This window comes from Bos indicus x Bos taurus, chromosome 2 (genome assembly GCF_003369695.1).
Source record: "Bos indicus x Bos taurus breed Angus x Brahman F1 hybrid chromosome 2, Bos_hybrid_MaternalHap_v2.0, whole genome shotgun sequence".
NCBI classification, from domain to species: Eukaryota; Metazoa; Chordata; class Mammalia; order Artiodactyla; family Bovidae; genus Bos; species Bos indicus x Bos taurus.
Window position 1 is genome coordinate 121,917,546 of NC_040077.1, and position 26,160 is coordinate 121,943,705.

The following is a 26,160-nucleotide window of genomic DNA, read 5'->3' on the forward strand; positions in this document are numbered from 1 at the left end:
CAAGCTACTCCTAAATGAAGTGCGCTCGAGGGAGTGACCACTGAACCACCTGTTTGGTGCCAGGTCACATGGCACTCGGACATGACCCAGAACTTAGGGTGGTGTGAGGTGCTGTTTGTAAGCACTAGGCTTACCTAATTGTACTTTACTTAATCCAATCTTAATCATCTGTAATTTTTCAGAGGCACATTTTTCATCTGATAGAGGAGTAATCTGGGGAAGGAGCCAGGAGCAGCCCCAAGTCCGGGATCTGGTTTATTTCCTGGGAGCCTCCCTGTCCCCAAAGAGACTCAGGCTACACCTATGTGTCCAAAAGGGCACTTCTCCCTTGAGAAGACTTGGGGCCCTACTCTCCACCGGAAATGGTCCTCAGGAATGGAATGAGAAAAGAAAGAGGAGAGGAGATGGGATACTTTGGCAGGAAGAAAGCTGAGAGCAGTAGACGAGGTGGGGGTAGGAGGGGGGCTTTTCAAACAGAGAGAACACTGACGGGGACAAGTGGCTTTCTTTGCTGGAGAGAGATCATCTGTCTACTCTATAAAGCCCTGCCCGTCGCTGCACCAGGCCCTGTGGGCACAGCAGGGAGCCTTCACAGGGTTTCTGGCTTAATAGGAAGACGGTGTGTGTGCGTGCTTCGTTGCTTCAGTCCTGTCCAACTCTTTGTGACTGTATGAACTGTATCCCGTCAGACTTCTGTCCATGGGATTCTCTAGGCAAGAATACTGGAGTGGGTTGCCGTGCCCTCCTCCAAGGGATCTTCCTGATCCAGGGATCGACCCCGAGTCTCTCATGTCTCTGGCATTGGCAGGTGGGTTCTTTACCACTAGCGCCACCTGGAAAGCCCCAAGAGGAAGACAAGTTCTGAAGCAAAAGGATCGCATGAAAGTAGGGTAAGTGCTACGATAGGGAGCTTTAGGGCTTCCTAGAGGCAAAGAAAATTAAGCTTAAAAGCGAACAGGAATTAACTAAAAGAGCAGAGCCTGGGACTCCCTTGGTGGCCCAGTGGCTGAGACTCCATACTCCCAATGCAGGGGCCTGGGTTCAATCCCTGGTCAGGGAACTAGATCCCACATGCTGCAACTAAAAAAAAAGATCCCACAGGCCACAATGAAGACTGAAGATTTTGTAATGCCGCAACTAAGACTGGGTGCAGCCAAATAAATAAAACTTAGGAAATAAAATAAAAAAGAGCAGGGCCTGGGATGGAAGAGTATTCTAGGCAGATAGCAAGCGAGAAACATGGCGCCCCTTCAAGGCACAAAAAGGGCAGACTGGCTGCTGTGTAGGGGCCACAGCATGGGCGCTGTGGGGCCTGCCTCTCCAAGCAGGCTGAGAAGAGAAATAATTAACCTTTGTAATTGCATTCCCAATCCTACCTTATCTTCCCAGAGTCCTTGGGAGGTCAGCTGGGTGGGGCCTGCTTTTTGCAGATGGGGAAAGAGACCCAGAGAGATGGTGATCTGAGGCCACGGTTAGTAGATAAATAACAAGGGCAGGAGAGGAATGCAAGCGAGTCTCACTCCTGAGACCCTAAAGCTGGGGAGGCAAACAGATTCACTCACTCACTCATGCGTTCATACGCTCACTCCCTCAGTGTTCAGTAGTCATTCATTCACGCCTACTATTTGCCAGGCATCCCCCCTAGAGCAGCACTTAAGTAATAAATTAGATTTATGAGACAAATGAGATAAGGCTAAAAGAGTTTGGGCTGATTCTACCAGCAACAGGGAGGACGGCCAGTTTCTGAGAAGGAAGAGTGACTGCCCTCCACCAGGAGCTGCAGCCCATCCACCCCACCCCACCCAACCTCCCACAAGAAAACCCATTGTTCTCCTTCCAGGGAGCACTCTGCCACAGGCAGCAGTTTCTCAAAAGCAAAGCAGTATTGAGTAAATCTCTGTCTTCCGCCATCATTTGTTCTCTCAGACCCACAGTATCTAGAACTCTAGGGGAACAAGGAAGCGATTTCCTAGTGACAGAACACTCCATTCCTCCCACTGTGGCAGCTGTCCCTCTCACACTGTAAGTTCAGGGAGTGCAGAGCTGTGGCTCTCCTGTTCCCCCTGGGTCCCCACTGAGCCCAGCACAGTGCTGGGCACAGGCAATGCTCAATTTATTTAGAGAAAGACAGAAAGGGAGAGATGAGGAAACTCCTCTGCAGCATCTGAAGGCACCCAGTGACATCAGAGAAGAGAAATAGATATATTTGGATCCTCTCCTATGGGTCTCAAAGAGCCTTGGTTTATTCTTGAGCACTGCTGGGTCAACTGCCTTGGGGAGGAGACCCAGAAAGGAGAAGGGGTGAGGGGTCACCATTCATGGTGTGTGAGGCTTACCATCTGTTATTTCTTTCCATCCTCATGACAATTCAGAAAAGGAGATGGCCTCCCTCCATTTGGGAGGAAAGGAGACTCAAAAGGGGGAAGGCACTAGTTCTGGGTCTCTAGCTAGTAAGTGGCAGGCTTGGGATTTAGAAGCCAGGCCTCTTCCCAAAGATACTGCTTCTGAACAGACCATGCACCAAGGGAGGGGTATGAGGGTGTGGAGGGAAAGGTTGTCTAAGACTTGATTTCATGGCAGGCAGAGGCAGAGAACCCCACCACCATAACTAGCCAAAGAGGAAAATTCCCAGTTATTGGGGGTGGGCTGAGGGTGGTCAGCATCCACAGACTTAGGCCCTGACGGGGTAAAGGGAGGGTCTCCATATCCTGGGTCACTGGAGCCTCCGAGCTCAGCTTCTTTGGCCTCTACCTCTCGCATCTCTCCTGTGCCAGCAGCACATCCCCTAGCGTAGCGGAGGCGTCCAGATGGCAGGGAGGGCCAGGGAACAGCTGAAGATGCTGAGTAGGCCTCCGTCGCCCGCCTTCCCATGGCCCCACGGATCATCCGGTGCTGCCAGCCCATCTCATTGGCTCTCTCCTGGTTACTCATCTCTCCTCTTCTCCATCTTTCCAGCCTGTGGTTGCTGTGGAAACACAGAACAGTGACATCACTATAGGGCGAGGGCTGGGGTGACGCTGCTCTTGGCAGGGACTGGTTCCTGCTGCCTGCTAGATGTTAAATCCACATCTGGATTTACCAAGGGCGACAAAACGGGGTAGGGGGGACAGGAAAAGGGACAGAGCTCACATACTCCCTCCCCTTGTGCCGCTTTCCCCCAGTGTAGTGAGCACAAGAGGGCGGGGAGGATGCAGGTGATCAGAGGGATGAGAAGCTGCACACACCTAGGAGGGAGAATAAAAGTTAAGGAGACAGGGTGTGGCTTGGGAGTCAATTCCAGTGAGCCAGGTCTGAGGGTGGGGCACGGGGCGGGTGAAGATGGGGGTAGAGCTTCGAGAATAAAGGGTCTGGGGTTTGTCTAGTTTCTCAAAGCACCGTGCTGTTCAGCTTAGGGCCCACGAGAGGATGCAAAAGACTTCTGAAGATCTCTAGAGCCCCCTCCTCACAGCTACAGCAGTTTTTAATCCTGTCTCATAAATAAGAAAACTGAGGATCAGAGAAGCAAAACAATCTGCTTTGTGTGGCCCGGCAGGTCACAGCAGAGCTGAGAGCAGGTCTCAGAAGTCCAGTCCAGCACTAACCATGGAGATAATCATTATCCTATAATGATAATAACAGTAGCAGCATTGAACACTGATTCAGTCTACCCTGCTTAGCATTTAAGAGCCTCCTACACCTCGGTGTGGTAAACACTGTCATTTCTCCCATTTTTGAGAGGAAGCTGAGACTCAGTGTGGCTTAAGTGAATTGCCCACACCCACACAGTTAGCACCCACTGAAATCAGAACTGGAACCCAGATCTATCTGCCAGGAGCTGTTCACCCACCCCAGCTCTCCAACACTGCTTCATAAGGACCATGTAGGGAGAGCGCTCTGGTCCCTGGCTCTCCAGCCACTCTGTTTCTGAGAGAGGAGGTGGCCCTGTGTCTAAAGGTTGTGACCTTTAGTTGGAAACCAGCTCAATCCCCTCCTCCTCCTACACCTGCTCCGGCAGTGAGGTCACTGGGGCTCTGTGCCCAGCCCTGAGGCGGGTCCCTGCAGCTTTGGCAGAAATAGGCCTGCTCAGTTCTGGCAAGTGGACCTGTCCAACAGAACCAAGAACTTGGGGGAGAAAGGGCTCTTCCTCCCTGGCCTGCTTCCCAGAACGTTAGGGGAAGGGAGGCAGATGTTCTCCACTTCCACATTCAGAAGCAGAGGTCCAGGGAGGTGGCCCGCCACACTGTATGTGTGTGGCAGAGCTGGAGGGATCCCAGGGCTCCTGGGCCCCACCCTGCGGATCTCTGCTGGCTCAAGTGCCGTTGGGTACCATTCCCTTCTGTTTTGCGTTTTCCTTCGTAAGCTTGTCATGTTCCCAGTTGTCTCTCCAGAGCCTAGCCCAGGGCCTGGCACAAAGTAGGTGCTTTAATAACTGTTGGATTAAAAAAAGGAAGGGTTCCTCTAAACCTCAAGTCTGCTCCTCTGTAAAAGGGATGATAACAATAACACCTACTTCAGGAACTTGGTTTTAAAAGTTCAATCAGACAATGCACTTAAAGCCCCCAGCATGCAATAAACAACACAAGGTGGATCTTATCATTAAAAGTGCTTTGGAAACTGTAGTGTCGAACAAGGTAGATTAAGGCCAGTCTCTGAAAGTGTAGGCTGCCTGTGGAAGGCTGCCTGCCGGTGGAAGGTCAAAGAAAGGACGGCAGCTGGGAGCCTAGTGGCAGTCAGGCAGAACAGAGCTGTCCTTGAGTCTTGAAGAGCCGGCTGAAAGGACGGAATTTCGGAAGGAGAGTGAGGAGGCAACGGCCGACAAGGAGCAAAGGCTCGGAGCTGTGCGCAGAGGTCAGAAAAGCCTGGCGCACGGGCAGGGTAGAGGGGGAGCTGGACAGCTGGGAGGAAAGGCGCGCGGTAGACATTCCGCAGGGAGGGGCGAGCACGTGTGGGGCAGACGCGGCGCGTCGGACAGGGTCACGCTTTTGCCGGGGGCGAGCAGAGGGCACACGCTGACCCCGGTGCCTCTCCCCGCTATCGGGCAGAGTGGGGAGCGGTGGGAGAGCACGGGCTCTGGGACCAGCTAGACCAGGCTCGCCACCTGGACTCCCCACTCACCGTCTCCTTATTTCCTGCGAACTTGTCAGCCCTACGCTGAGTCTCGGCTCCCCTCACCTGTAAAATGAAGATCGAGATGATGCCTGCGCCGCCAAGAGTCGGCCAGCGCTTTCCCGGCGTGGGCATCATGCCCAAGGGGGAGTTTCCTTTCTCCTCTGGTTTCTCATCTCTGTTCTGACCCCAAGCTCCGGGAGGGACCAGGGTACGGATGTCGGTGGCCTGCGCCCCAGCTCTCGGGCACCGTGCCCCCCCCAACTGCTTCCTTCTCAGATTCCGAAGAGCGCCTTGAGGCCAGGGAAGGGAGCAGGGCTTACCAGCCCGGGGCAGGGACACGGAGCCCGGGACCCGCGCTGACGTAGGCAAACTGGGTGCCACCGGGGCCCCTTCGCCCCTGGGAGCATTGGGGGATGGGCGACCAGCCCCGGACGAGAAAGGGCCTGCTTAGGGCTTCCTATTTCGGGCGCGGGGGTGTGGGCCACGCCCCGTCACGTGACACAGGGGCCTTTTAAAGCGGCAGCGCGGGCTGGGAGCTGCTGGTCCCAGAGTCCTTGTACGCGTTCTCTGTCGTCTTTCCCAACCTAGCCCAGCTTCACCATGGTGGACGCCTTCGTGGGTACCTGGAAGTTAGTGGACAGCAAGAATTTCGATGACTACATGAAGTCACTCGGTGAGGACGGCTCGGGATGCTGGGCTTTGGGATGGATGCTGTGCTGGGGAGGGCTGGCCGCGTGCCCGATCGGAGCAGTTCTCTAGCCCTGGCTAGATCCTGCATGCCTGCTGCATCCCTCCTGGTCAAGGTTGGGGAGCCAGGGGACGCGGAGAAGGTGGCAGCCTGGGCTAGGGCATGCGAGGCCTGTTGGGAGGGGGCTTTTTTTTTTTTTGCCTCCCCGCGGCGCATGTGGGATCTTGGTTCCCCAACCCAGGATGAACGTTGCCCCACTGCAGTGGAAGCGCGGAGTCCCAACCACTGGACCGCCAGGGAATGCTGGGAGGGGACTTGAACGATCTGAACTTGGTCAGAGAAATTCGCAGGCAAGGAGGCGCCAGGGGGCAGCTGTGTCGGTTGATGGAGGGTGGTGGGGGCAGGGAGGCACTTTCGAGGAAGTAGGGCTTATGATCTGGAGGTAGGGGTGTGGGTAAAAGAGGAGCACTGATTGAAGGTGAGGAGGGAGGAAAAGAAGCATGGGCAGTTTAGGAACTGGAAACTGAACCGTGAAAGGGAATAGAATGGATGGGAAGCGTCCTAAGGTCTAAAGTAGGTAAGTCCCCAGGAGAAAGATGGAAGGGGGAACAGCTGTGAACAGGCTTTGAGGAGGAGGTAAGATGGGCCTGCAGAGTTAGCAAGAACCCCTGCTCCTCTTTGTTGGGTTAGTTAGGGCAAAGGATTGTTGCTGGAGGTTGCCCTTTCTCACCAATCAGCCTAGTGGTAGGGTAGGGCAAGAGGCCCCATCATCAGCTGCAGCCCAAGGATAACTGCTCATTGGAGAAGTATCTGGTTAGGGGGTACAGCAAAGAGGCCTTAAGCAAAGCCAAGACCTAGTAACAGCAGGGAGGGTCGTTGGCCTAGGAGGGTGTGGTGCCAGGATGGAGGAGAATGAAGATTCAAAGAATCTTGCAGAGAAGGACTCCAGAGATCCCCATGCCTTGGTTCAACAGAAGGAGAAGCCAAGATCCAGAAAGAGTAGAAACTTGTCAAATCAGTTCCACAGCAGAGCTGATATGAATATCTAGATTTCTAAATCCCAACAACTCAGAGCAGTTCCCACTATAGGCCCTGGGGGTGGGAGTAGTAAGAACTGCTTAATTCATCATTGATCTCAGCCCTTCCCCTTCTGATATGGATTAGAGGGAGAAGGTCATATCCCTTCTCTGGAATCTCCAACTATGAGATTATCCCAGTTCCCCAAGCTGGGATGGGGAAAACTGGATGGTTGAGCTAGGTTCCATGCCTTCCTCCCAGGGGACGGCTGGATTACAGTAGTTAACCAAGGTGGAACCCAGGCACTTGCCACCTGTTCCTGACCCCTGAAATAAGGACAAGTGTTGACTTTTGAGGCCAAAGTGCTCAACTGCCCCTCTATGCTAAGCAGTATACCCAATGACTCCAGGAAGGCAATAATTCTTAAGAGAAGTAGGAGGCCCAGGGCAGTTCTTAGGGAAGATGGGATGCCCAGAGCTAGCTCCACACCCCCCAATCCCCAAAGTCTCTCCTAGCAGACATTAGAACTGAAAACCTAGGTCCCTGAAGTGAGTTGCACCATCCTTACCACCCTTGCTCCCTTATTTTGCCCCAACTTGGATTAAGTCTAAGAATCCACCCATCCTGTTTGTACAGATGGAAAAAATGAGAGGCCGAAGGGGAGAAAAAGACCCTCCTCAGCTCTCAGTAAATAGCTTCAGCTTCATTTCTAAGTGGAATCCATCTCTTCCCGGGTCTCCTAATTCTGTAACTTGTTCTTAGCTCAGTCCCTCACTGACTCCACAGTGCCTTCCTTCCTCAAACACTCCACACCTCTGGGTAGGTCCTAAGTAAACAGAGCTCCTTGCACAGTGACAAGGTCCTGCTGTGTGCTGGGGAGTGGGACTAGCCTAACTTACTCTGATAACAGGTGCGTGATCAGTCGTGTCTGACTCTGCGACCCCATGGACTGTAGCCGACCAGACTCCTCTGTCCTTGGGATTTTCCAGGCAAGAATACTGGAGTGGGTTGCCATTTCCTTTTCCAGGGGATCTTCCTGACCCAGGGATTGAACCTGCATCTCTTGCATTTTCTGCATTAGCAGGCAAATTGTTTACCATGTGCCACCTGGGAAGCCCCTGATAACAGGGGGCAAGGCCAAACCCTCAGTGGCCAGGCAGGGTGGGCCAGCAGCAGCTCAGCTGCAAAGGGTGCCTGAGCCTCTTTTATGTTAAACCAAAAGTTCTCAGAGGACGAAGAGGCCCAGCCTAGTTAGTGTCAGTGATCTCAGGCACACTTGGCGGCCTCAGACCTAGATGAAGTGCATGCTGGGAGACAGGATGGCCCAGGAGAACAGTGAACAGTTTTGGAGCCTAAATTCAAATTTAGATAAACCACTCATCCTTTCACTTTGGACAGTACTTCACTCTCAAAGCCTCGTTTGTAAATTGGGGATAATAAAGCCAACTGTTCAGAGCTTTTATAAACATTAAGTAAAACCACCCATGTAGCCAGGCATATCCAGGGACTTTCCACCCACCACCTCACCAAAGCCTCTGCTCTTGGAGAACAGCTCATCAGAGACTGTTCGAAGGGGAAATTGGAGGCGAAAGGCATATCAGGGAAACCATGACCTGCAGGGCTGTTTGTTCCACGCTCTCTTGCAGCATTGGGGAAGACTTGCTGAGGCCCAGAGGGGAGTCCCCACAGGAGGGGGGGACTGGAGGTCTGACTGCCTACCACTTCAGGCCTCTCCTAAAACTGAACACTGAGACTAACACCCCCTCCTGCCTATCTCCTAGATTATGGATAAGAGGTTTTGAAAATGTCTTTGTTATCATTTATGGGGAATGAGCACCACTGCATCTCAGAGCAAAAACTTTCAGAAGCAGAAAGTCCTTGTCCATAGGTTCCAGAAGGCAAAGTCCACATTTCTTTTCTTTCTCCCTCAGCCTGTGCTTGGAAAGCTGCTCAGGTGGCCTGGACGAGAGCCTTGGGCTCCAGCCTTTTTTAGCTGAGCAGTAAAGTGAGCTCTGCAGTCAAACATTCTGGATTTGAATCCCAGATTTGTGACCCTGGGCTTCACCTCACTCTCAGTTTTTGCATCTGTAGAGATACTAGCATCAATCCTGCAGGGAGACCGGAAGAACTGAGAGAGACTTAAACGTGTGGTTTTTACCACACAGGAGGCACTTAATAGTAGCTTATTCTACTCAGCTCTGCCACTAACTTGCTGTAAGGCACGCTTGTCCGTTAAGTTTCTCATGTCTCATGGAATCAGTAATGTCTCTTTACTGCACAGAGCTAACGGGAAAAACTGAATTACAAAAAGCCATGTAACGTCTTTGAAGGTTCTCACCCGCCTCTTCTCCCTCCCCAACATTCTGGTCTGAGTTGGTCACTGAGCCCCTTGTACTTCGCCTCTCACTCCAGCTCATGCTCATACCCTTCCCTCTGCCCTCAGGTGTCGGTTTTGCTACCAGGCAGGTGGGCAATATGACCAAGCCTACCACAATCATCGAAGTGAATGGGGACACAGTCATCATAAAAACACAAAGCACCTTCAAGAACACAGAGATCAGCTTCAAGCTGGGAGTCGAGTTCGATGAGACCACAGCAGATGACAGGAAAGTCAAGGTGAGTTGAGGAAGGGGCTGTGGGGGATGGAAGGCCCTGAAGGGGAATAGGGCGTCACCCTATTGTTGCACCTTGAGGGGTGGGCTGTTGTGGGGGATTGAAGCCGGCCTGTGGGGTGCTGGGATGTCCCAAGTGCTAAAGGCATGAGTCCTGTCCTCTTGTTCTCTTCCCTGTCTTCTTGGGAAGCATCTACCTGTTGCCTGTGGGACTGGACTGCACAGAGCCAGGATATTCTGACCTCAGCGTCTACACCAGCTCCAGCTGGGTGACCTTGCACATGGCATGCAACAGCTCTGGCGTTCCTTCCCCTTCCATAGATGGCGGGGAAGTTATGTGGACATGGCTGTGACCTCAAGTACTTTAGGAACAATGCCCAGAAGTCAGGGTCCTCAACTGAACAGGTGATCCTGGCTGCCAGGAGCCGAGGAGACAGCTGAAGGACAAGAGGTGGAGACCTACTCAGATGCTTCTTCAGCCTCCACCTCCCGGGTTTGGTCAGTGACCCTGAGAAACCATTTCTAGTGCTGCCAGCCTACGGGGAAGAAAAGTTATCTTCTGGATGGAGCATTGTCTTTGGTGTGTTTGTAGTATTTTCTCGCCAAGCCTCCGCCCCTCTCCTTCCAGGGAGGAAGAGGACATCTGCGTCCAGTCTCAGGACTTCTTGGCAGCTTGTCTGCAGGTGGCTGTCTTGGCTGCTTGCCTCAGGCCTCCCAGCCCGAGCCAGGCATGGGAGAGAGAGAACAAAGGGGTTTTGCCCTCGACAAGGTGTTCCTCCAGCAGCACCTTTCCATTAGACCCTATCTCCTCTTCCTCACAGCTGCCCCTGAGGACAGGAGAGGGTCTAGTATCCTCCCTGTGGAGGAAGCTGGAGCCCAGCCCAGGATCACACAGGAAGCTGGCAGCATAGAGGGGGTGGTACCCCCAAATCACAGCCCACCTTGGAAAGAAGTGCTTACCCTACCATAAACCTTCACCTCCTTGAACTAGCCTATCTTCTTGAAGGGCAAGAACCCCAATTAAACACAATAGTAGCTCTCTGGGATGCCTCGGCTAAAAAACTTGCTGAATGGACCAAAAACTAGAGGAATGGGAATGAGGAGGAAGGGGTGGTAAGGGTGCACACCTACCACCCCTCTAGCCCCAAACACATACACACAGCCTCTTTAGATCTGCTCGTCCATCAGGGTCCCCCAGCCTGGCTTAAAGCCCCCAGATTTCTAGAGAGACCTGGGAAGACTTGCCAGATGAGAGCCAGCTGACATAGGCTGGCAGCACCCAGAAGACAAAGTGGACATTTGACCAGAGCTATGGAACACCCCAAGGACACCCAGTCCCAGTACCTGGCAGTTGATGCTCACTTATCAGCTGGAGGGGAGAGGCCATATGTGATATGGACCAGGGGGCACAGGAATACGGATGGGACAGTCTAATCTTCCAACACCTCACATCCCCAAGGTTCTTTTAGACACTATGTGTGATCACCACCAGGAGTCTCAGGATTATTCCTCCTCACTGGTCTTTCCCAGGGATTAGGCTGTACCCCGCTCCTATATCTTAGAGGGACTGGGGCTGTGGGCATCACCCAGGGTATGGGATAAGTGCCCATCTTGAAGGCTGGTGGCACTTCTCAGAGCCAGGCTGTCTGACTTCACTGTACTGCCTGCTTCTCCCTTCTTGCCCAACAGCTGAAGGCCCCTCTTCCAGCCAAGCAGCAGTGGTGAAGTAGACGTCTCATGGGACTGGGCTGGAGGTGGACTGGCTGAGCTCTGGCTCTCACACCATCAGTAGTTTGGGTTAGAAGCTAAGTCCTTTGTGGCCCCGGTGACCAGACCTCTTCTTGCCCCTCAATCCTAGCTCAGATCGCAGCTCAGCCTCTACCCTCTTTCCACAGTCCATCGTGACGCTGGATGGCGGCAAACTTGTCCACGTGCAGAAGTGGAATGGACAAGAGACATCACTTGTGCGGGAAATGGTTGACGGGAAACTCATTCTGGTAAGATGGATTAACTTTGACGCCTTACCCAATTGGTTGCTACTGTCCCTTCAGCTAAGCCTAATGTGCAAAGCCAAGGTCATGCCCTGTGACCAACGGAGGGTGGAGGCAGGCCTGGGTGGTATTAGGACTCGTAATACTGTGGCTCTGGGCTTTGTACATGCCTCTGCATAAATCTCAGCTTATAGGGTGCATGATTTTGGACAAGTCACCTTCTCCAACTGTAAAGTGGGTACTAATAACGACACCCTTGTAGGACTGCTGGGAAGTCTGAAGGAGAGAGTGCTTGCAGAGCACAAAGCCTCGCTGGTGTGGGAGGACTACAGTAGGCACACTCTACAGCCTTCGTTTCGTCCTCCGCATGGGCCCACTGCCTTGCCCAGGGAGAGGTGGAAAGCACAGCCAAATGTGATTCGTGCCCTGTAGGAAAGGCTCCCATCTCCTAACCCTTTGGGCAGGGACAGGCTGGTGATGGGTTGGGCCCTGACAGCACAGTCCTTTCTACTTCATTCCAGGCTCACTCACCTCCTCTCATTGCTTTCCATGCCTGACCTATTGCAAGTACCTGATGAAGGCCGGGGTTGAAAGCAACAACCAGGCTGTCAGATCTGTCTAAGGACCACACTCAAAGAATGTAGCCTTGACTGAATACCCCCCAGGGGTAGAGACAGCAGTCACTTGTGGTCTCTGCCTCCTTATTCTGTAGGGTCTCAGGTTTTCACCTCAGCATCTTCATTGTAGACCTTCTTGGGTCAGTGTAACCTGCTCACTGCATTCTTGCACTCACACAGGGCAGGGGTCCCTGCAGTTTAGAATGAGGTACCTGGCTCTGGTGGGAACGTGATATACAGAACTAAATACTTGCTGGGCAATCAAGCTATAGTGAAACCATGGGCCTGGCTGTATGATGCCTGGAAGGATGATGGGGGCTTTGGCCTCTGGCCCTGGCACCACCCTAAGTTAGGGAAAGAATGGAGAATTGGTGGCCTAAGATAGTCCTTTACCAAGAGTCTCTGGACATTTTTATTCACCTTTTTATCTACTATGTGCCAGGCACCTTCTTAGGCACTAAGGATGGAAAGGAATGGTACAAGGGAAAGAGAAACACTCTGGGATCTTGACCAAGTTGCTTCCTCCCTGAAAGTTCATTTTCCAAAATCTCTGCAAGAGGAATTACAATACCTAACTTAAAGACTTGGGTGGATTCCCTGGCAGTCCAGTGCTTAGGACTCAGCACTTTAACTGCCGTGGTCCAGGTTCAATCCCTGGTATGGAACTAAGATCCTGCATGTCATGTGGCACAGCCAAAAAAAAAGACTTGGTATAAGCATTAGGAAAAAAAAATCTGTCAAGAACCTGGCACATAGTAGGTAGGCAGTAAATGAAAATTATTATCATGAAGTAGTAGAGGGCTCTCCCCATCAGAATGGAGCGTTCCCAATACCTTCCATGCCCATGCCCTTGCCCTAATCTGACTGTCTTTCTTCCAGACACTCACCCATGGCACTGCAGTTTGCACTCGTACTTACGAGAAACAGGCATGACCTGCCCTCTCCTTCCACTGACTGCTCTTCTGCCAGTGGGCTACTCCTGGACTCGGCACCAGATTGCCTCATTTTTCTCCTCTGGCATTTTGTATAAATCCACCTTGACTGGGGAAATTCTCCTGGGGTCAGGTGGCACCAGCCTGGATCCAGTTCCGTTCTCATTGTGTCTGTTTGTTTTTTTAACTGCATCCAAAGGGTGCTCTGAGGTCAATAAAGCAGAGCCAAGGCCACCCAGTTGCCTTTCTGCCTTTGGTGACATGATTCTGGGATTCTCAGTTTCTGTGTGTGTCAGAGAGTAGGCAGAAAAGACTGCTACTCAGGAAGCAGCACTGGATGAGACTGAAATGGACAGTCTCAGGGACAGTGACAGCTGATCACCTTACATGTACAAAAAATAAAACAGCTGTACCTACACCCTGCCTTCACAGTGCCCGCCCCCTCCCAAGTCCAAATGAGCTAGTCCAACCTGGAATAATCACTCAGTGACAGGACTTCTGAACCATCACCCCTGGCCCACCCTGCACTGAATGCCAGGGGGTCTAGACAGCTGCTCTTCTCTGTGGAATGCTGTGGACTCTCTTCAGGCTTGTGCCAGTGGTGGTGGGAGAAAATGCCCACTGGCCAAGATGACTGCTGAGCTTCTGCACATGTGCCAGGCCATTACTCATGGGTACAAATTCTTACTGGTTCTCCAGTCAGCCCTGGGGGAGAGGTCATCCGATCATTACAGAAGTGAGGGCTTATAAGTGATCTCCTAAGAAGGCTGTGACCTGCTAGTGCCTCTGGCTCTGTACCTTAGCTGGGCCGCTCTCCAAGGTCTAAAGTGACATATTAAATGTTTTCCTGTCACCTAATGCAGCCTCAATGACTTTTAAGTCTGTAAGTTTACAGGAAGAGGGATTATACTAATAAGGACTCTCAGTAAGTTTAAAACCAGACACACTTCCATTTAGTACCAGGAATTTAAGCAGAAACCTGAAATGGAACCAATTGACTCACACTGTAGTAAATACAAAGTAAAGCAATGATTTCAGCTCGAGCTGTCTGGTTCAGTGGTCTGCGGGAATGTCACAAGCAAGCTAAGTCACTGCAAACAATGTTTTTCTGGCTGTGACCACTGGCTGTCACTTCTAACATAGCAGAATCATGTCGGGGGGATGGAGAAAGTGAGCACCACTTCTTACCGTGTTCTCCCTCATACTGCCAGTCTCCCTCTGCCCGTGTGCTGGATGTCACAGAGACCATCCACCAGTCAGGCCAGGGTAGGTAGGCCAATAGGCAGGGGCCAATCACTCTGTTCAACTACAGCCAGACTCACCCCCACAGCAGTTCCTGTGGCTCTATCCTGGACTCCTGTACGGGAATCTGGCTCTGGCAGTGGCAGCTGGAGAGGGTAATACGACCTCCCGCCGAATGAAGTTGGGTGAATGAATGGGAGAGCTGCAGGGGTCACTTGCAAAGGGCCCAAGAGTGATAAGGGAACAACTCATTCAGGCAGATGCTTTTGATACCTAACTTCCAGACTTGCCTGTGACACAAGGGGACGCCATCTCCCATGGGAGAGAAGAGGGTGGGAGGCCATATTCTTACTACTGAGTCTTTCTAGGAGCCAGGGCTTCAAAGCACAGGCTCCGGATTCCTTCTCTCAACCACCCTCTCTACGCTCCGTTCTCACTCCTTGTGCTTCTTCTTGTGCTTCTTCTTCTTTTTCTTCTTCTTTGCTGCCTTGCTGTCCTTTGACGTGTGTCTTGCCCTCTTGCCTGTATCACTCTCAGAGTCTGAGCTGTCGGAGTCAGATGACTTCCTGTCTCTATGTTTCTTTTTCTTCTTTTCCTGAAAAAAAAAAAAAATTTAAGAACTCAACATTATATGTGTGTATTTGCTTTAAAAAAACATGGCATGTAATCATTAGGGGATAACAATAAATTAGAAAACATTCATAATAAAATCTTTAAGTACTAACAAGAAAAAGTGCTCAAAACAAATAGAAAAGGATCAAGTCATAATGCAGTGTGTATTCTAAGTTCCAAGGTATATAACATATATACATACCATGTGTAATATACATTTACATATATAAATTATAATATTTTGCACAGTAAATTATAATACACATATTTAACATACTTGAATATACTTAAAATCACAGAAAACAGTGAAAACGACACAAACAGGCAACAAGGGTTAGCTCAGGAATGAACTGAATACAGGGAAGCTGGGGCCCTTCACTGTCCTTTTTCATTTTTTTAAAATAAGCATTTACTACTTTCATTTTTAAAAAGCACAAGATATTAATGCTGAAAGTCAAGTCCTTAGAGATCACCTGGTCTCTCAAGAGACAGTACCTCACACGTCCGAGAATAAGAGAATAATAGATTGAGAACTCCTGACTCCCAGGCTGGTTTCTATCAGACCCAGCTGCCTGGGGAAATAACAGGCATCAATTAATAAGGCCCTACCTGCTGCCCTTGAATATTTATCATCTCTAACTTTCACAACCAACCTTACAAGAGTAAACTGATACAGAACTTTCTCAACACTCCAGACCCACCCCACCGTGCTGCCAAACTAACAGCACAAATGCACACAAAGAATGAGACAGACCTGTGGGCTTCTGTAGGGTACTCAGAGCAATTGTTAAGCACTGCATGAACCTTTTCCTTGGACTGCACATGTGCATGTTGCCTTGGTAAGGTTTCTAAGAGATTATGGGAGGAAAAAAGAGAGTAGACGAGGACAAGGCTGCTGCTCCTCCCATAGGCTTCCAGTCAGCATTCCGAGAGCTGTTAAGTCTGCCTGACAGACCAGGTCTTGGGAGCGGGCTGTGAGAAAACAGTGGACCAAACACAGAACCAGGTGTTACACCCAGACTTGAATTCTGGCTTTGCCACTTATATTACTCTCATGTAACCTTGGGCAAGTCATTTTACCTCAGGGTGGCCTAGTCTCTTCAAACGTAAAACAGAGATAAGACCGGCACCTATGTCACACGCCATGATGAAGATTTAAAGAGACAGCGTCTGTGGCTGGAGAAGCTGATCACTTGCCCCTGATCACACAGGTAGGGTTGGGATATGCATTTAGATCATTTGACTGGAAATCTGAATTTTTCTCTGTAGCACATGGCCCCTGTTCCTGAACAGTGATGGGAGGCCTCATGGTAAATGGTGGTCAGAACAAGAATTTTGGAACAAGATGGAATTAGGCTCAGATTTCAACTCTGCCACTTACTATGTGACTTAGAACAAGACTTAACTTTTTTGAACTTAAGTTTTCTTTTCAGTAAACTACAAATAATAAATACCCACTTCAAAAGATGCTATGAGGATTAAACATAGTAAGAACTGTCATTAACTATAGTGCCTGATACACAGTAAGTACTCAGTGATAGCCAGAAATATCATACTATTAGAGAATTCCCAGGATGTTCGGACAGTCTGGCCAAGTATCTACAGCAGATAAGCCAAAGTTCTAAGAGAAAATTAAACCAAAATTCTTTCTTGGAGTCTCCAGTGGAGCAGAAAGAGGGGAAGCTTGCCAGGCCCATGTTACCAAGCTGTAGGAACCATGGCTGGGAGAAGCTGAGAGTCGGCAGATCCATGATTTGGCTTATGGTGTTGCAATCTCCTGGATGGCAAGATCACGGACACCAATCACAGGCTATATGGGTTTGGCAGCCTTGTCCGTTTTTGCCCCTCAGGTAGGACAGAGTCCTGAAAAAGTAAATAAGCAAGTGCAGAGTCTGGCACCAACTCCCCCAAGCCTGGCCCACCCTGGATAAATAAATGAGAAAGGAGAGTAACAATACTACTTTACAACCAAATAGCACTTTAGTTTATCTAGCTTTCCACATCTCATATTTAGTAATATTAATCTGGTAAGGTCAAAATTCAGGAATTATTATTGCCATTTTACAGAGGTGAAAACAACTGAAAGAAGTGAATTAAGCTACACCAAAGACAAGAACAGGGCTTCCCTGGTAACTCAGCTGGTAAAGAATCTGCCTGCAGTGCAGGAGACTCTGGTTCAATTCTGGGTCAGGAAGATTCCCTAGAGAAGGGATAGCCTACTCACTCCAGTATTCTTGGGCTTCCCTGGTAGCTCAGACAGTAAAGAATCTGCCTGCAATGCTGGAGACCTGGGTTTGATCTCTGGGTTGGAAAGATCCCCTGGAGGAGGGCATCGCAACTCACTCCAGTATTCTTGCCTGGAGAATCCCCATGGATGGAGGAGTCTGGCAAGCTGCAGTCTATGGGGTCGCAAAGAGTCGGACATGACTGAGCGACTAAGCACAGCACACACAGCAAAGACAAGAACATTAAACTTTCTAATCCAGAGTTTGGCATTATTTGTACTTTGCTTTCTCTCAATGATGAATGCTCAAAAGGAGGACAGAGAAGAACAAATCACTAGAGAACCCTGGCATGACTCTAGCTAGCAAGCAGGACTCAAGAAAATGGTCTTCTAGACCTCAGTCTTGACATAGAGGCTCTTTTGCACCCTGAACAAAGAAAATCTTGTCCTCCAGCAGGTTGGCACCATTTTCATTGTGTGTCTATAATCTTGAGCTGGAGAACAAAAATTACTTCATATGTTGTAGTTCAAGAGGAAAGTTGGGAGTTGGGGTAGAGGCGAAGATGGAAAGTCAGAGGTAAAACTAGCTTCTGGTTCCTCAACTGCATTCAATGGGAAAGAGGAGCATAAGGTAAAGGGTAGTGAACCAGGGGTGTGAGCTCATGGCAGACAGGCCAGAAGGACAGGGGAAGAAGCCACTCCTCAAAACCACTCTCTCGGAAAAGCACATACCCTGTGCTAAACAGTTAGTCCAGCCACATTCTCTATAGTTCTGAAGAAGGATAGCAGTAAACTAGTGTGAGATAAAAACAAAAACTGAGAAAGGGGAAATAACAGCAGTTAACACTTTCTGAGTACCTAGTTTTCTAGATATTGGGCTGGGCACTTAGCACACATACCTCATGACCTTCACAACAAACCTATTAAGTGGGTATAATCATCTCTATATTTTCAGGAAAGAAAATTATAACTTCAGAAAGGTTTATTGAGATACAGTGCCTTGCCCAGTGGTAGAACCTGGATTCAACTCAGACTGGGCCCCAAATCAGATGTTCTTCACATGGGCTTCCCAGATGACTCAGTGGTAAAAAATCTGCCTACCAACGCAGGAGATGTTGGAGACATCTCGATCCCTGGATTGGGAGGATCCCCTGGAGGAGGAAATGGCAACCCACTCCAGTATTCTTAGCTGGAGAATCCCATGGACAGAAGAGCCTAGGATGCTACAGACCATGGGGTTGCAAAGAGTCAGACACAACTGAGCAAATGAGATGTTTTTTATATCTCCGTGTATATTAAAGGTGGAGAAGGCAATGGCACCCCACTCCAGTACTCTTGCCTGGAAAATCCCATGCATGGAGGACTCTGGTGGGCTGCAGTCCATGGGGTTGCTAAGAGTCGGATACGACTGAGTGACTTCACTTTCACTTTTCACTTTGATGCATTGGAGAAGGAAATGGCAACCCACTCCAGTGTTCTTGCCTGGAGAATCCCAGGGACGGGGGCGCCTGGTGGGCTGCTGTCTATGGGGTCGCTAAGAGTCGGACAGGACTGAGCGACTTCACTTTCACTTTTCACTTTCTTGCACTGGAGAAGGAAATGGCAACCCACTCCAGTGTTCTTGCCTGGAGAATCCCAGGGACGGGGGAGCCTGGTGAGCTGCCGTCTATGGGGTCGCAGAGTCGGACACGACTGAAGTGACTTAGCAGTAGCAGTATATTAAAGGCAGCACCTAAATTAGCATTTTTTAACCCAAAGGCACTGATTGGCCAGAAATCAAGCAAGCAAGCATATATTCTTTTTTATTCTTTTCTCTTTTTGGTTGCACTGGGTCTTTGTTTCTGCACCCAGGCTTTCTCGAGTTGCAATAAACAGGATCTGCTCTTTGTTGCGGTGCGCAGGCTTCTCATTGTGGTGGCTTCTCCTGCTGCCAAGCACAGGCTTGAGTAGTTGCAGCACAGAGCCTCGTTAGTTGTGGTCTGTGGGCCCCAGAGTGTGTGGGCTCCAGCAGCTGCAGCTTGCAGGCTCTAGAGCGCAGGCTCGGTAGTTGTGGCACCTTGGCTTAGCTGCCCACAGCATGTGGAAACTTCTCGGACCAGGGATCAAACCTATGTCCCCTGCACTGGCAGGCAGATTCCTATTCACTGTGCCACCAGGGAAGTCTTTTTCTATTTATTCTTAAGAACCACTCTTGAGAAAGCACTGGTTATTTATTCTCTTATTCTTGAGAAATGATTGATTCTCAAGAGAAAATCTGATTCTCAAACTGATTCTCCAGGGTGAATTTCTGTACAGTAGGATGGAAGGTGATTCCTGGTTAGAATTTGCCTATAAGACCCAATTTATCAAAGCTTGTAAAGGGTAAGACTGGAAGGAAAAGGTTTATTAATCAACTCACAAATATTTACTGAACTTTACTACCTACAAAGCATTTTAGAAAGCCATAGTTACATGAAATGTTGCTTAGGAGATAAGAACACACAGATTTTTAATATAATTCAGACAAACAGAGTACCTGCTAAAGCCATAGTAGCAGATGCAAAGTAAACACATTTAGTAGCTCAGTAGTAGTGACTGGCGCCATTCCTCCAAACCTAAGCTAACCTCGTCAAACAAGGGAAAGAATAACTAACTCCCTATAACCATACAGTACACTCATTCAACAAATATTTGTTGAGTACCTTCTATAAGCCAGGAATATCTACTAATTTGTCTCTTGTAATACTTGAATGACGTTAGAAATCAGGGATCAGAAGCCTTCAAGGTACACACTAATCAAGGAGAAACACTAATTAAGATACTAGGCAGTCCATGGAAGTGATGTAAGAAAAGTACAAGCAACATACCACAGACACATAAGGGAAAGAAATCAATTATATCTGAGGAATCTGGAATGGTCTCATGAAGGATAGGTAATGCGTTGTACTTCTAAAAGATGAATATGGCTTTGGCAGGTGGAGTATGGTGGTAATGCTGATGGAAGAAGGGAAGTGAGGGTCTTCCAGACAGAGGGAAGACAGATAAGGTAAATGCTTGAAAGCTCCCATGTGGCTTATTTACCATGTACTGGGTCCCATCACTTCTTTCTTACTCAAAGGCATCAGTCCAAGAATTGTCCCCTCTTTTCTGCATCAAATTTTCCTTCTTTAGTGGCTCATTCCCAGCAGTAAACAAATGTGCTCTTATAGTTCCCATTAAAGAACAAAACAAAACCCTCCTAAGCAATTTTAACCAGGTTAAAATTGTTAAGCTGGTTAACACCACTCTACTGAAACCAGTCTTGTCAAAGTTACCAATGATCTCCACACGGCCAAATTCATGGTTAATCCTTAGGCCTCATTTACTTGATCGATCAGCTGCATTTGACACAGTCTATCATGTATGGATGTGAGAGCTGGACTGTGAAGAAGGCTGAGCACCGAAGAATTGATGCTTTTGAACTGTGGTGTTGGAGAAGACTCTTGAGAGTCCCTTGGACTGCAAGGAGATCCAACCAGTCCATTCTGAAGGAGATCAGCCCTGGGATTTCTTTGGAAGGAATGATGCTGAAACTGAAACTCCAATACTTTGGCCACCTCATGCGAAGAGTTGACTCATTGGAAAAGACCCTGATGCTGGGAGGGATTGGGGGCAGGAGGAGAAGGGGACGACAGAGGATGAGATGGCTGGATGGCATCACTGACTCGATGGACGTGGGTCTGAGTGAACTCCGGGAAGTTGGTGATGGACTGGGAGGCCTGGTGTGCTGTGATTCATGGGGTTGCAAAGAGTCGGACACGACTGAGCAACTGATCTGATCTGATCTGATTTTCCATAAAATACACTCCTCACTTAACTTCCGCCACATTCTCTCACTCTCCACCAACTTCCCTAGCTGTTCTTTTTCAGACTCCCTTGCTCCATAACCTCTAAAAATTGAAACACTCTGGGGCTCAAGTCCTCAAACCTGTTCTCTTCCCTATATTTACTCTCCAGGCAATCTCATATATGAACTCAAATACCATCTATCTATAGATGGCTCCCAAATTTATATCTCACCTGAGCCTTTCCTTTGACCTCCAAAACTACACATCTAACTGCTCACTCTACACATCCATGTGTGTACCTGATAGGCTTCTATGCCTTACCCCTCCCAAACCTACTCTCCTGCCCCTCCAGTTTTCTCTCCCATTTTCACTGATGACAACTCAAACTAAACCCAACTGCTCTCCATTCCCAAACCTACTTCTGCATTCCTTCTCTTAGCTCAGTTAACCCAAAACCTTGCAGTCATCTTCAATTGTTCTCTTCCTTATCTTACATCTGATCACTCAACAAATTCTGTCAGCTCTGCCTTCAAAATATATCCACACTTCAACTCCCTTCTCACCACCTCCACTACTTCTACTTCTAGTAGAAGCCTCCATCATCTCTCATGTTTCCATCATCATTTCCATACAGTAGCCAGAATAATTCACTTAAAAGAGAAGTCAGATCATGTCATGCTGCTGCTGCTAAGTCACTTCAGTCGTGTCCGACTCTTAGCGACCCCATAGACAGCAGCCCACCAGACTCCCCCGTCCCTGGGATTCTCCAGGCAAGAACACTGGAGTGGGTTGCCGTGTCCTTCTCCAATGCATGAAAGTGAAAGTGAAGTCACTCAGTCGTGTCCAACTCTTAGCGACCCCATGGACTGCAGTGCACCAGGCTCCTCCTTCCATGGGATTTTCCAGGCAAGAGTACTGGAGTGGGGTGCCATTGCCTTCTCCAAGATCATGTCATCCCTCTACTCAAAACCCCTAATGACAACCATCTCATTCTAAGTGAAAGTTGAGGTCCTCATATTCTCATATAAGGCCCTGGTTTCCTTTAATTCATTCACTTCCTATACTGGCCTCCTTGCTGTTCCTTAAAAAGGCCAAGTTCATTCCCAATACCTAGCTATCATACCTGTTGAAGGGCTCACTCACCACTTCTCTGAGTAGCTTGCTTTCTCACTTCCTTCAAAGATCAACTCAAATGATGCTTTCTGAGAAAAGCCTCATGCGAAGAATGGGAAGTCTAGAATGGGAAGTCTAGAATGGGAAGTCCTGTCTAGAATGGGAAGTCACCTATTTCCTTACCCCATTCTACCATTCCCTATCTCTCATAACCAAATTAATTTTATCCATAGCACCTATCGGGCTTCCCTGGTGGCTCAGACAGCAAAGAACCTGCCTGCAGTGCTAGAGACTCAAGTTTGATCCCTGGGTTGGGAAGATCTCCTGGATAAAGGACTAGCTACCCACTCCAGTATTCTGCCTGGAGAATCCCATGGTCAGAGGAGCCTGGCGGGATACAGTCTATGAGGTCGCAAAGAGTCAAACACAACTGAGCAGATTAACACACAACACACAGGACTTATCAGTACTTGAAATGTTAGTATTTACTTACTAAGTTCATTGTCTGTAACCCTCATTAGAAAGAAAGTGCCATGAATTTTACCTGTTTGGTCACTACTGTACCTGCAATGACTAGAACAGAGCTTGGCATATAATAGAAATTCTTTTAATGAATGAGGTTGGAGTAGAGTATGTGACAGAAGGGACTGGTAAAGAGATGATATTGTGATGTTGGACAAATCATGAAAAGTCTTAAAGGAACTCAGACTTTTCCATAGAAAAAGGGGAATCATAGAAGGCTTTTGAGTGGACTACACTGGATGACCCTCTGTGCTCCAGCAGATCGGGCCCAGGACTGGCAACCTCTCTCGAAGGTAGGCACCAGAAATTCTCTGGATAATAGAACAGAGCCAGCACTGCAGCCAAGGGATGGCTTTCTATTTCTGTTTTCTATATATAGTACAGCAGAGAGTAATTATAGTAGCCGAATCAAAAGATGAAAATTATATTCTGGATCAAATATAGCTAAACTTCACTATAATAAGCGGGCAGCCAACCCCAAGGTAGATGCTTCCTCATAATAGAGCCTGATTTAGAAAGACCCATGATGGTATATGATAAGTGAAAGAGGCTAGCAAAGCACAGACCACAGGTTCATGGAAAGAGTATCCAGGGCTTCACTGTAAAAGCCTCTATACCTATTTTACTAGCCTCTTCATGGCCCATTTCCATTTGCAACACAGAGGTTCCTCTTGTTCTAATTACGGCCAAAAAAATAACTTGCAATCTTCAGACACTGGGATGAAAACTGTCATGAATAGGTATAGCACTGAATTAAACCAATGCATACTAGATTTTTGTACAAGGCTTCCCCGGTGGTCTAGTGGTTAAGACTCAGCACTTTCACTACAGAGGGCACCGGTTTGATTCCCGGTCGGTTAACTAAGATCCCACATGGCATGCAGAGTGCCCCCAAAAAGGAAAAGGAAAAAAATTAAGATATTTTATAAATTTTAAATACTAAACAAATGTATGGCATAAAAGATAATGAAGGGATTAACGACAAGGTGCGAAGACAATGGTGCTAGCTGCTTTCTTGGTAGAAACAATGGGCACCAAGGGGGGAGATTTTACCGTGTCAATTCCCTTAGAAGCACTTTTTAATCAAAGAGGACTCATGAGTCAGAAGTTCATATACACAAAGGCACTTTAAAAGGTAGTAGGTATGATGACTGTTACTGCCACCGTTCATCAGACTATTTCTCTACTAAGTGAAGAGCAACGGAAGGTTGGATAATGGGTTGACTAAGCAGGTCATAAAGAGCCTCATACCTAGCAGATCCTTAATAATTATTTTGGAGAACTAAAATACACATCTCAAAGCAGCTTTAGAAACAAAGCAATAACTAATTGTACCAGCTGTATTAAGCAACACAAAAACACCCAAAGACCCACAGCAGTGAGAAAACCACAGAACCATTTTAGGAATCTGACAAACACCATTTAAACTCTAAAAGGTTAAAAGAGAATGAAAAAAATCCCTGCAACATATAAATAGAATTCAGTTTAAAATCAAGCTCTACTAAAGAAGTAAAATTATCTGTCTATAGATATAATCTTTATGTAAAAGATCTTTAAAGAGTCCACAAAAAACTATTAGAACTAATCGATGAATTCAGAAAAGTTGCAGGATACAAAATCAACATACAAGAATCAGTTTCATTTCTATACACTAACAACTAGCAATCTGAAAAGGAATTAAGAAAACAATTCCATTTATAATAGGATCAAAAAGAATAAAATACTTAGGAATAAACTTAGCCAGGGAGGCAAAAATAGTAATAATTCTACATTAGTAATAATTCTACAATAATGAAAACTACAAAGCAATGCAGAAAGAAATTATTCCCTGGCAAACAGAAGGCGAAAAAGTAGCAGTGATAGATTTGATTTTCTTGGGCTCCAAAATCACTATGGACAGTGACTGCAGCCATGAAATTAAAAGATACTTGCTCCTTGGAAAGAAAGCTATGACAAACCTAGACAGCAGAAATTAAAAAGCAGAGACATCACTTTGGCAACAAAGGTCTGTAGGTCTGCAGAGTCAAAGCTATGGTTTTTCCAGTTGTCATGTATGGATGTGAGAGTTGGACCATAAAGGCTGAGTACTGAAGAATTGATGTTTTCAAACTGTGGTGCTGGAGAAAACTCCTGAGAGTCCCTTGGACAGCAATGAGATCAAACCATTCAATTCTAAAGGAAATCAACCCTGAATATTCGTTTTAAGGACTGACGCTGAAGCTGAAGCTCCAATACTTTGGCTACCTAATGCAAAGAGCTGACTCACTGGAAAAGATCAGGATGCTGGGGAAGACTGAAGGCAAAAGGAGAAGCGGATGACAGAGGATGAGATGACAGATAAGATATAACATCACCAACTCAATGGACATGAATTTGAGCAAAGTCCAAGAGATAATGAAAGACAAGAAAGTCTGGCGTGCTGCAGTCCATGGGGTTGCAAAGAGTTGGACAAGATTTAGCCACTGAACAACAACAGTTACAGAAGAGAAGAGAGAAATACAACAGCCACAGCCTCAGAGCAGTCCACATTCAGAGTTAAAGCAGAGGGCAAAAGAGAGTCAAGCAGTGAGATAAGGGTTTTTTGTTTTTTTTTTCCCCAAAAAAATCAGATGTCCAGACCCAGGCCCTGTGAACTTGGTACTCAAGAGGTAGAAGGGAAACATGTATTTTAAAAATCTCCATGGGCTGGGACTTCCCTGGTGGTACAGTGGACAAGAATCTGCCTGCCATGCAGGGGACTCGGGTTCGATTCCTGGTCTGGGAAGATTCCACATGCCACAGGCAACTAAGGCCCATGCGCCACAAATATTGAGCCTGTGCTCTAGGGCCCACGAGCCACAACTAATGAGCCCCTGTGCCACAACTACTGAAGCCCACACACCTAGAGCCTATGCTCAGCAACAGGAGAAGCCTGCACACTGCAAATCAAGAGTAGCCCCACTCACTGCAACTAGAGAAAACCTGCATGCAGCAAGGAAGACCCAGGGAAACCAAATATTTTAAAAAATTTTTTTTTTTAAATCTCCTTGGGCTAGTTCACAGTCTGAATATAAGTGAGAGAGGTAAGGAGCAAAAAATACACAGTAGTAGTGGGAGGGGGAAGAAGGAAGAGAATTGAGATATTATAAGGCACCACAGACAGGACTTGGTGACTGACTATGTACAGGATAGAAAGGAGAAAAAATTAATTGCACATTGTTTCTTTCTTGGAGACTGGAAGGTTATTGCTGTCATTAAAACTAGAAATACAAGCAACAAGGGTTTTAGTGGTTGTGTTTTTATGGGGCTTGGGGTAGGAGTGTGTGTATAGGGAGGAGGGCCAAAGAAGAACTCATGATAGTCGTGACAGTTAACATTAATTAAAAACTTATCAGTGCTTTATATCTAATTTGAGAAGCTGGGCATCACTCTGCAAGGAGCACATTTATCAAAGATCCACAACAATCCTACTTTGTCAGTTACTGATGTTAGCAAATAGCACAGAAAGGTCTTATACTATGTCTGACTGGCTCCAAGCCAGAGTTTGAGGTACCACTGGGATATTACTTAGTGATGTCAAAGTTGTCAGGGCAGCTGAAGTCTTAGAAGGGATGTGATCACCCAGGGAAAGAATATACAGATTGATAAATTATCACCCATATATTGGGCTAATTCTTAATAATGGTACAATGGGCCTTTTTCCTTGTCCAAAAAATG

General features: G+C 47.9%; 2 protein-coding genes and 1 long non-coding RNA gene across 6 annotated transcripts in view; 1 reads left to right on the forward strand and 2 right to left on the reverse strand.

Annotated features, from left to right (window-relative positions):
• Window positions 1-2,183: 2,183 nt before the first annotated feature.
• Window positions 2,184-5,515, reverse strand: LOC113877604. The gene is made up of 2 exons (XR_003506776.1): window positions 5,152-5,515; window positions 2,184-2,965 (listed from the first exon to the last, which is right to left on the reverse strand). It is a non-coding gene; the product is annotated as an uncharacterized LOC113877604 (long non-coding RNA).
• On the forward strand, window positions 5,402-13,210 carry FABP3 (fatty acid binding protein 3). The gene is made up of 4 exons (XM_027517835.1): window positions 5,402-5,761; window positions 9,237-9,409; window positions 11,301-11,402; window positions 12,893-13,210. Exons 1-4 carry the CDS (start codon window positions 5,689-5,691, stop codon window positions 12,944-12,946), a joined length of 402 nt encoding a protein of 133 aa, XP_027373636.1. The 5' UTR covers window positions 5,402-5,688; the 3' UTR covers window positions 12,947-13,210.
• A 661-nt stretch (window positions 13,211-13,871) lies between these two features.
• ZCCHC17 (zinc finger CCHC-type containing 17) overlaps window positions 13,872-26,160 on the reverse strand; it is a 51,755-nt gene continuing 39,466 nt past the window's right edge. For 3 of the 4 annotated variants that reach the window (XM_027517798.1, XM_027517807.1, XM_027517813.1), the window contains one exon: window positions 13,872-14,782. In XM_027517798.1, the coding sequence (XP_027373599.1) occupies window positions 14,621-14,782 (162 nt within the window). In that variant the 3' untranslated portion in view covers window positions 13,872-14,620. Of the gene's footprint in view, window positions 14,783-15,552; window positions 16,663-26,160 lie in introns of those variants that run through there. The other variant, XM_027517822.1, reaches the window with a different exon arrangement.

Excerpts from the sequence above, each read along its gene's own strand:
- FABP3 (XM_027517835.1), top strand. The coding sequence starts at position 5,689 with ATGGTGGACGCCTTCGTGGGTACCTGGAAGTTAGTGGACAGCAAGAAT. Across the intron at positions 5,762-9,236 it reads TGACTACATGAAGTCACTCG|GTGTCGGTTTTGCTACCAGG; the intron begins GTGAGGACGGCT and ends CTCTGCCCTCAG. Across the intron at positions 11,403-12,892 it reads TTGACGGGAAACTCATTCTG|ACACTCACCCATGGCACTGC; the intron begins GTAAGATGGATT and ends TCTTTCTTCCAG.